This window comes from Scatophagus argus, chromosome 17 (assembly GCF_020382885.2).
Source record: "Scatophagus argus isolate fScaArg1 chromosome 17, fScaArg1.pri, whole genome shotgun sequence".
Lineage (NCBI taxonomy): Eukaryota > Metazoa > Chordata > Actinopteri > Scatophagidae > Scatophagus > Scatophagus argus.
The window spans coordinates 13,936,399-13,947,589 of NC_058509.1; the positions used below are offsets into that span (position 1 = coordinate 13,936,399).

General features: G+C 40.1%; 1 protein-coding gene across 2 annotated transcripts in view; it reads left to right on the forward strand.

Moving 5' to 3' along the window:
• Positions 1-10,672, forward strand: part of col8a2 (collagen, type VIII, alpha 2) — a 93,437-nt gene extending 82,765 nt beyond the window's left edge. For both annotated transcript variants that reach the window (XM_046416774.1, XM_046416775.1), the window contains 2 exons: positions 1,498-1,689; positions 5,344-10,672. In XM_046416774.1, the coding sequence (XP_046272730.1) occupies positions 1,527-1,689; positions 5,344-7,244 (2,064 nt within the window). In that variant the 5' untranslated portion in view covers positions 1,498-1,526 and the 3' untranslated portion in view covers positions 7,245-10,672. The remainder of the gene's footprint in view (positions 1-1,497; positions 1,690-5,343) is intronic.
• The last annotated feature ends 519 nt before the right edge of the window (positions 10,673-11,191 follow it).

Below are 11,191 nucleotides of genomic sequence, written 5' to 3' on the forward strand. Positions count from 1 at the left end.
ACTTGCGAGTTGAAGTGAACTGCTGTGAACTTCCAGATTACTTCCAATCTCTTGATGCACTTCTGTGATTAGAAAGATTTCATATCATTTTCAAATTAGAAAATATCAACTCACGTTTGTGCAACTGCTGTGCCTCGTTGTGAACTTGTGAACTCTCTGAGTGAACTCTCCTCTCAGTGCTGCAATCCAAACGGTCCATATCTGTAGACTTGCACAGTCTGTCTGTCATACCCAGTGACAACACAACAAGCAGTATGATGAGCTGAACAATTACTATAGCATGACTGTTACTGTGCAAGTGCTACTTAATGCTGCTTTATAGTAATGACTGCAAATAAGTAAGAGGTGATAAAAGATATTTGATGTGTCAGAGTAATGAAGTGTATCTCTCTTGTGTCTCATTTGGTTCGCTAAATGTCACATACACCCACAATATTTCAGTTTAATGGAGAGAAACTTGACTTATGAAGTTTTGTTTTTTTTTGCAGCATTTTCTCTCGTCCTTGCACAGTTTTCAGAGCCTAATGTAAGCGTGACGTTCTTGGTATTTGAGCAGCAGCTGGCTGAACCTGAAGTTACAATTTGCATCCCGCATTATCACAAAATATCTCATTCAGAAGAGAGCTGTTGAAAAAAAAACTCTGAGCTGTCAATTTATGCCACTTTCACATCTCATTTAAAGTTAGTCCTGGACACTTACATTTGTTCACTCAATCTTCTGGTAGTTTGCTGTTCACACCTGACCAAGGCTGGGAAAATATTTGACAGAGGGTGATGTGGTTCTTCCTGAAGTAAATTAAAGTCAACAGATCAGCCTTTTGCAGTTTCTGAGGGCCACCTAGGCCAGACTCTGTTACCCTTACTTACAATCTAGCAGCAGTTGCAAGCAGTGACATACATCAGCAATACTCTTATTGCTAAAGATATATCTGTACAAGTTTGCATCTGATGTTTGTACATATAAAATGTCCAAAATGTCCTTATTCTTTCAGAGTACTGGGGATAGTGTCTGCCTTCAATAAGTCTGTGCATAGCTGTACATAAATTGTTTGTTTTAATATACGTAATTTGACCCATTTACATTTCCTTGGCTTCCTTGTCTCTCCCTTAAGACATACTAAGGTTATAGGCAGAGACAATGTTAAAAATCCAATTCACGGCAGAAGAAATTTAATATCAGTATAATAATACTCAGCAATGCATGCACGTTTCACAAGTTTTTCCACAAATCCATGGCGTTTGGTATAGTTTAGCTGAGATGCACTAAAGCATAATGGCAAGATTTCAAACTTACACCAGTATGGTTCCGTAACTCAGCATCACTATGGGTGTACCACCTTTGCTGTAACCCATCATAGTCAAGTGTTGGTGCTAGTCGTTGATTACATTCCAATAATCTTTGACTTATTGTGAACTCCAATCCATATAAAAAACGATATGGGGCCAGTCATTTTGAGCATATTGATAAATATTGTCTTTCCTCTTCTGTGCCTGCAGTTCTTTGTGTGTGACATCTGAAGCCTGGGATGCTGGTGACCATGCTGTTGGCTCCTGTCTGTGTTCTACTGATGCTGGGGGCACAAGCTCTTGCTGGAGGCTATCCCCCCATACCACACATGAAGTACATGCAACCCATGATGAAAGGGCCTATTGGACCCCCATTCAGAGAGGGCAAGGGACATTACATTGGTGAGTTATCCCTGTGGGTTTAGTAGATATGTGTCTTTTGTACTTGCCCAACATAAGGCCTATAGATCTGCTCACAGTTTAGTAACAGTCCAGTGGGTCAATGGAAGCACTGGTAACAGTCATTCTTAACTGATTCAATGTGATTTAACTCAATATTTAATAAGGAAATCTGCAAATTAGCAACATCTTGACATTTGTGTCAGTTGTTTCAAATGACAGTGTGTTTCCTTTCTTGTTTTTCCAACTATCTGAAATGACGCGAGCCTGATGTAGATCATATGCACAAGTCTAAAACTGCACAGTAAGGGCCAGGCACGCACACAAACAAAACTTGCTATGAACAAAAGAAATATCCAACATTGCAGTTTAAGAAGTGATTGATGTTGAGATTTTCCCAGGAACATGGACAGATTGGTGCACTAAAGCCCCTGATTCTCTTCATCCAGTTAAAGGGCTCGCTGAAGTGTGTGTCTCCTTGCCCTGTGAGTCCAGTCACATTTGGCTGGTGCTCAGCTGGGGCCTAATGGAGGCCTGATTACCCACTGTTTGCTGAGCTCCACTGGGCCGGTTGTTCCTCCTGCCATCTGGATGCTGTTATCCCACTGTTTATCACATATTCTTCAGCTGCGAGATGAAGGGAAGAGTGTGAAAGAAGTAAAAATAGATTAGCTGAAATGAAAGGCTGAGGCAAGGGAACTGGGAAAGGGAGGGGGTTGATAATCATCCTGAAAAAATGTGCATGCTGTCATTATTATCAAATTTGACTTTAACTACCAAAACAAGTTCTGGATCATATAAGATATGTCTTGTGTTATCAGAGGCCCCTTCTTCAAAACCAAATTTCAAAGCAAAAGAGGAGTGCTTTTTATTTCATTGCCATATCATGATACTTGATAAAAAAAAAAGACTGCAGAGGCTGGACTCAGAGAAAATTTGATGTTGATATTTTGCCTTTACACCTAACAAAAAACATCCAACATTTGCCCAAAAATGTTATGTTTTCTACAAATGGGATTTCATAGCAAGGCAGAAACACGATTTACATTTGGAGGAGTGAAACGAAGACCTTGTGTGGCTCAAATGAAAACAATTCCTCTACTGCCACACTGTGGTTATGTTTCCACACTGCATTGCCATATCAATTAATCATAAACCACATACTGTACAAGTACAGTGTTAAAATTTATATTTACAGTCAACTGTTCAGACATGTAGAAAATAAATTCCATGGTGTAATATGAAATAAATGAAGAGATAAACGTTTTGTATACATAAATACATACTGTATACACACACAGTGCACCTGTGGACCACTGCTAGGCAAAGCCATAATACTCATCACACAACTGAACATGGTGGATGTATGAAAAATTAAGGATTGCTAATATTAGATACATGAATGCAGCAAAAATGTTGTTTGGTCAAAGGCATGGCAGCTTTGTCCATAAAGACAAACCACAAGTTTAGATATGTTATCTGAACTATTTATTTGGGGATGATGCTTATAGTGAGCACTTAGATATCTCACTTTTACACAAAACCCTGTCAATAAGTTAAAGTTAAACTTGTACATTTACAATCTATTGGGTATTAATTTTAATGCTTATTTTTGTTTTATTTTAATACTTATTTTTGTTTCTTTCAAGGTATAGTAAAACTGGAGACTTGTTTTCAACCTGCCTGACTGTCTGATCACCTGTGTTCTTCAATGTTTTGGATTGTTCTCGTGTTGTTGCATCCATAGCTTTTTGCAGTAAAGTTGGTGGGTTAGGTGTTGACATAAACCAATGGAAACCTCTTTGTTAAAAGTGGCGTTTTGCTGTAAGTTGAACTCAGATTTACACCGATCTTTTGATAGGGCTCATGGTCAGGATCCTAAATGTATTTATGTTTAAACCACTGCAGAAATCATAATGATAATGGGGACATATGATCAGTGAACATAAAATTTGTGTGTTGCATTTTCATCCTTGGATTGGAGTTATGTAATACTATGACTTGTATACTTTACTAATCTTTTCTTATCATTATAGTTAATATCAAATATTGATCTCAAAGAGGCTGCATTCTCGGTAATTGCCAACAGGGGGAAGTAGTAGACTATCATAAGGAGATGCAGTAGGAGTCCCAGCTTCAGTTTCCTTGCATGCTCATTATAAGGAAGGGGAAATAGTCTGTTCCCCGGTATCTCTTTTATTGCTGTTGAACTCATCATTAATAGGATACCTGAGGTGTTTCAATGATCATAAATAGTCTTATACTGTTGGTGTACTGGCAGATCCCATGTTGGGGAGGCTAAGCATCACATAATTCTTTCTTTGGATATGGATTAAAAATGAGACCAAATGATTCACACAACTAAAGAAATAAACTGGCTTGGATTGACTACACAATAGCTGTCAACAGCATAATCTGGCTGAAGCAGTTGTTGGTTCTTTGATACCTTGCAATACCTTGCCACAAATGAGTATTAAGCAGACCAAGTTTGTGTTTCCATTCTTTGTGGCCTGATCGTGTATGGCTTCATTCTGCAAAGAAAGCATAATGAGATAGTATGACATGCTGCATACTTCTTCAGTCTTCTTTTTTCTCTCTCTCTCTATGATATAGTTAAAAATTTGCATTTTACAGACAGTCTCAATCCCAATAAGACTTCTGTATCAGGCAGCTGGAAAACAGAAAAGTGTCCAGTTGTATGTGACATCATCTGTTTCTTGTACTTCATCACTCAATGATGCCATGTCTTTTCCAACATTACATCTTTTTCTATCTGCTCCACATTGTTGTTTTTACTTCAAAATGGACATATACACTGATGCCCACAGGCATTTTTGTGTGTGTGTGTGTTCCACTATGACAACCCATTATTGACTGAATTGTTGTAGTGAAAAAACACACACATGCAGGAGCTAACATTTAAAAATTGATTTATGTAGCTTTAGAATTTAAGCCTCTTTTGTTTGTCAAAAATAAGATGGAAAATATGTCAGAATGTTACACACATTTCTCTGCTATTTTCATGTTTAAATGGCATGTGCTCAGACCCATTCAGCTTAGAAAACTTTGAGGCTAAAGCCATGACGCTATCCTGTCATTTATTATTAGCCAGTTACCAAGGAAACTGGAGCTAAAATGACGATAGAATGTGCCCTCAAATATATTGAGAGGATAGATGTGGTACCCCTTTCCCTACCAAATGCAGCCTTTTGTGTCACATCATCTTCTACATAAAGCATTGATTAACTACTCTTGTGTGTACACTGATAACATCATGGCTCATTTTATGATACATACTTGAACACCCCAATAAAAACAACTGCAATTACAAAAATTAAATGTTGTTTGAGATAGTCTTTTTCCTATTTAACTATTAAAAGCCTGATACTCTTGTTACTAAATGGTGATCAAGTGTAAAATGCAGTTCCAACCATCTATAATTCTAAGGTGATGATGAAGCATTATTGCATTTTGAGTAGAAAACAGATGGTTCTATGGATTTACTTCTAATGGTGCAGCAGCTGTGGGATGGAATAGGCTGCAGTGCAGATAGGAATCACATCACTATATATTTTTTTCTTTCTTTTACATAGACCCACTTAAACTTTTTATTTTAAAATGCAGTAATATTAATACCATCATTATCTCTTCTTCTAGATATGCCACCCATGATGGAGGCAAAGGGGGAACCAGGCCCCCAAGGGAAACCTGGACCAAGAGGTCCCCCTGGGCCACCAGGACTTCCAGGAAAACCTGGACTAGGCAAGCCAGGTCTCAATGGCCAGCCAGGGCCTCAGGGGCCTCCTGGCTTTCCAGGAATTGGCAAGCCTGGACTTCCAGGTCTCCCAGGAAAGATTGGGCCAAAGGGGATGCCAGGGCTTAATGGCGAGGTTGGCCCTAGAGGTGAACCAGGCCCCAGAGGCCCTCCAGGACAGCCTGGCCTCCCTGGCCCAGCTGGCCTCTCTCTGAATGGGAAACCTGGGCTTCCAGGCATGAGAGGCCCCCCTGGGGTTCGTGGTGAACCAGGAATAAAGGGTGGTTTTGGCCCACCAGGTGAGCGTGGGCTTAAAGGTGAGAATGGAAATGGGAAGACAGGGCCTCCAGGTATAAGGGGTCCTCCTGGACTCAAAGGCAGCACAGGACCACCTGGTCTTCCAGGTATTGGCAAACCGGGAGTAAAAGGTTTGCCTGGCCCACCCGGTTCTAAAGGTGATCAAGGACTCCCAGGGAATCAGGGAGAACCCGGCGAGGCTGGAGCTCCAGGTCTACAAGGTCTACCGGGGCCAACTGGGTTAGGAAAGCCTGGGTTAGATGGACTTCCTGGAGCACCAGGTCAACAAGGTTCAAAAGGTGAGCCAGGGCCCAGGGGTTCTCCTGGATTTCCTGGTACTCCTGGCTATGGAAAACCTGGTCTGAGTGGCCCAAAAGGAGAAAAGGGTCATGGTGGATTGCCTGGTCTTCCAGGGGACAAAGGAGAGCAAGGAATGGTGGGTCCAAAAGGGGAACAAGGCCTTGATGGACAATCAGGACCACCAGGACTTCAGGGCCCAATGGGACTCCCAGGAAAACATGGAATGCTAGGGCAGAAGGGAGAGCTGGGGCCTCAGGGTCCTCCAGGACTGCCTGGCCTCAGAGGTGACCAAGGACTCAGTGGGCCTTCTGGAAAACCTGGCATCCCTGGGGAAAAGGGCATTCCTGGGCCTAATGGTCCTATTGGCAAGCCTGGAGCAAAAGGTGAGGCAGGTCATATTGGCCTACCTGGCAATCCAGGGTTGACTGGTCCTCCAGGGTCTAAAGGTGAAACAGGGTTTATAGGGGCTCCAGGCCCCAGGGGTCAGTCAGGCATCCCTGGTCTTCAGGGGCCCATGGGACCCATGGGCCCACAGGGTGTCCCTGGCCCCAAGGGGGAACCTGGACTCACAGGGCCTCCAGGACTGGGTAAGTTTGGAGAGAAGGGCGCTTTGGGGCCCCAAGGTCCTCCAGGGAAACCAGGTCCATCTGGGCTTAACGGTGCCCCTGGCCTTCCTGGGCCTCCAGGACCCCCTGGTCCTCCAGGAAATGGCCAAACAGTTGTTTCAGGGCCAACAGATTCACAGTTGGAAGGGGATGAAGTACCAGGGGACAGGAAGGGGCCTGTATACAGTCAAGTTCTCTCTGCCTCTGTGGCACCAGCCTTCACAGCCATCCTCACCACACCTTTCCCTCCCTCTGCCATGCCAATCAAATTTGACAGGACCCTGTACAATGGGCAAAATGCCTACAGCTCTGCTACTGGCATGTTCACTGCTCCTTTATCTGGTGTCTACTACTTTGCATACCACATGCATGTGAAGGGAACTAGCTTGTGGGTGGCACTGTACAAGAACAATGTACCAGCCACTTACACCTATGATGAATACAAGAAAGGCTACATGGACCAGGCATCTGGTAGTGCTGTCCTAGAGTTGAAAGAGGGTGACCAGGTATGGGTCCAGATGCCTTCGGATCAAGCAAATGGCCTCTATTCTACCGAGTACATCCATTCCTCCTTTTCAGGATTCCTTCTTTGTCCCACATAACCCTGTCCTTTTATTAAAACATGTTCCTATATTCGCACCTCAGAGCAGCCATAGACCTAAAATTCCTGCAGCCCTAAAAGAAACACAAAACCCATAGGATTCTAAATATAATTGCGGTCATCTTTATCTTTCTCACACCATCAGCAAAAGAAAAAAACAAACTTTGTGAAAAAAGTATGGCAAGATTTTTAAAGGCAGGGGAAGGAATCTCATACTGTGTTCTTTGTTTCAATGTCCAAATGTGTGTTTTGGGTTGTATTTTATGTTGGTGTTTTTAGCTTATATTATTTTAATTATTATATTGTCATAATTTTATTGTTATTATTTGGTCCTTGTCATCATTGTTGTTGTTGTTTATTGGATTCAGAATATTAAGTGCCTTATTTTGTAATGTGCTAGTAACAGACCTTCCCATGTGACTGCACGTCCAGCCCTCATGCTCTGACATCATAAGGATGACATCACCAGACCCTGGGGATGGTGATTGGTTCCTCTGGCTGCAGTCATGTCCCCCTTGTGTTCTTATTTAAACCGTGAATGTCAGTACTGACACAAAGAGCAACAATACAACATATCAACACGCAATGGCACAACAAGGTGTTTGGTGCTGTAATACCCTTTTCACACTTCTTTGACTTTTTTGGTACTCTAAACAGTTGCTATGTTAAAATAATTAATAGGAATAAATCTTTGTTTTTAGAGTGAGTTATATATTTTGACAGTTAGTTGGAATAAGAATCTGCTAGGTGCTTATTTCTTTGCATCTTTCTGAATTTAGTAGTTGACCGTTTAAATGAATGGATCTTTGTTTTTGTCATAATTCGCTGATCTGTCCAGAATGTGTTCAAAGAAATACAATCCAAGAATAACTAGGACCTTACAGTATTAGAATTGTTAAATTTAAACTCCCTAAACCCCTTTAAAGAGGATCAACAACATAATGCAAGGACAATGCCTTATTTTAACTTTCAGGACGATATTACATGAGGATGATGTGTATCCGTACAGTCAATGTTTACATGCCATAGAAAAGATATTGGGAGCAACTACAAAATGGACAGCAAAGATACAACCATAGCTAGATCAATGGCCAGTTTCCTTGTATCAGTTTGATTTTCCCATTTGCACTGCAGATCACCAGGTTGCAGGTATTCTTGTCAGATGCTCTGACCATGACATCACTACTTTCTAATGGTATACTACCTATTGATAAATCAGTATCACATTCCGAGTGAGCAATCTGCACTGCCATACAGCCCCATCCAGTCTACATATTACAAAATCTGTGAAGATGCTGTACATTTGTTTCTGTTTAGAAAAACATGGAGGCACATAAAAAATTCACATCTTCCTTTAGTGCCACTTTCTATGTGACTTGTTACTGGGCAACTGAGAACAACTCTGAATCATTTGTAGTTCTGAATGAAATGTTGTTTGATTGATTCCCAGATCATTGAGACAAAAATAGCTGAATTGCTTAGTTTTATGGAACACGTTTGGTTTCAAGGACAAGATGTTTCAGGACTAAATAGCGTCAAAATATACAAGTGGAAATGAAAATTGATCTGCATTTACTCCATGACGAAGTAAAAGGACTGACTCATGCCATAGGTTGTGAAATACAGGTTATGTAACATTTAACAAACCTTTGCCAGATTTGTAGGAGAGGTGGTGGGCCAGAGGTAAGAGCTGTGTATTTACACATTTCTGTTGGATGAGGCACTAAAGATACACGCTATGCGTGTATGCATGTGCTTGTCTGTTCTGGTGGGTAGGTACCCTTCTGTCTGTCAACATAGAAATAGAGGTGCGTGTGTGTGTATGTGTGCATGTATGTGTGTGTGTTGTTTCACATTATCATGGCATTCAGGTCATGAACACTTCAGTGAAGATAATACCAAACTTACTGAAGTTACACAACCTTAGGAAGAGCTCACAGTCCTGTCAATGTTCCACAAGAAACGTGACTTCAAAATGTTTGAGCATCCTTTGGGTTTTTAAGAGAATTTCGCAACACTCTAATCGTGTCTTTGCCAACAAAGTGAACAAGTTACACAAACAGGTGAATGATGAATGTAATGTTTAGATTATGGGAGACAGAAAACTGAAATTAAGTCAACATAATGAGATAAGATGACAGCATTTACATAAATTACTGGTTAACACTGAACACTTTTGATATGAGTATGTGGAATATTGGTCCAATGAGTGGCATACTGGTGTGCAATAATTTTGTGTTGTACCAAGTTATGAACAAAAAAAAAGACATTCTGGTGAAGTATGCACATTTTTTTTTTTTTTTTGATGATCGCAGTTACTGAAGAGAGGAGATAAAGAGGTTTGGGCAAAACTGAGAAACGTCGGCACTTACATTACCAACTCTGAGCCTGTACATGCCTCAACTCAGACAAGATTTAAGGTTGTCTTACACCTTGAAGGAGGAATGTCAGTGTATAGGAGGATTGTGCCAAACCGTGAGCTTTGCAGTCAGAATGAATGTATATTGTTTAACTGATAATTTGTATAAATGCCGTGGCTCTATACGTAAACTTTTCAAGTTGCTCTAGAAGAGCAGTGCTAGAATGAGGCCTAATCAGTATTTTACATCCTTGTAATGCAAACAATGCACTTGCTCTTGCCCTTTCTGTCTCATAACATTTTCATCTGCAATTCTGCATCATTATTGTTATGTGAGACTATAAGACAGTCCTCGTTGTGTACTGTATGTTTCCTTTTTTTGTTATTTTTTATTTTTGGACATATGAAACAGTGATGTGAGTTACATATGGCCATTACTCTCTGTCCTTCTGTTTTTATAGACAACGTCACTTGCTTACAGATTTTGCCCCATGTGCAAATCATTTAACAAGTGTCAGTAAGATCCATATACCTACCATCTCAATAACAAATTGCTTTGAAGTGTTTTTCTGTTTATACTTAAAAAAATAAACATCAAACAAACAAACAAAAAAAGATTTTCAAAAAGCCTTGCTTCGGTTCTTAAGGGATATTTGTTTGTTTTAGTTTCAATGAATACAAACGGCCATTCCCATTTGCACATGAAATTAATGAAGATGTATTTATACATTTATGATAATTTAATAGGGATGCCAAGACCGACCACCGAAGCCTAGAACGTATAAATGGTATTTAACAGCATTGATGAGTTATGAGCATTTACAACATGTAGTTAGCATTCTAGTGTTATTTGTGAAGGATTATTTGTGGACTTTTATTTTCTATTTGTGTAATGTTCTATGTATCAACTTATCAGATTTTTGTCATACACGGCTATTGCGTGCAATCTATGCAATAGAATTTGGGTATAAAATGCACTCTTTTTGATTGAAAATGTTTGTCTGCTTATACAAAATCTACAGTACTTGATTGTATTGATACCACATCAATAAAAACTTTCTTGTACTTTGGTGTCAGGCTCCCATTTCTGTTAATTGCATCTCTATTCGGAGAGTTTAAAGGGAATGTAAGATCACTGCAATGCATAGGAGTCACTGCCATATCTCCAAATTTTGTATTAGTAGTATTAGTTGTATTGGCAACCACTGATTAGTTGTAATTTAGTGATTTTCATTTTTTCTCAATACGGATATCTAAGTGACACATCTGTTGCATGTCAAGGAATGAACACTAGAGGGAGATATACATTTACAGTTAAAACAGTATCTCAGGCTTGTCTTGTCTTAGATGCTTATTAAATGGACATATTTCTATATTTACACCTAAAAGATATGTAAATATATTTTTGTAAAGATATGCAGACACCCTCTGACACATAATAAATATACATTAGACTAATACAAGCGCTGTAGACCCACTCAGTCTATAATACACAAAACCTACATACCGCAAGTGGCTATTAGAGCCATATGAAATGTGACTGGCTAAAGACATTGAAGCTATATAAAGTCAGTGTTGTAAAACAGCTC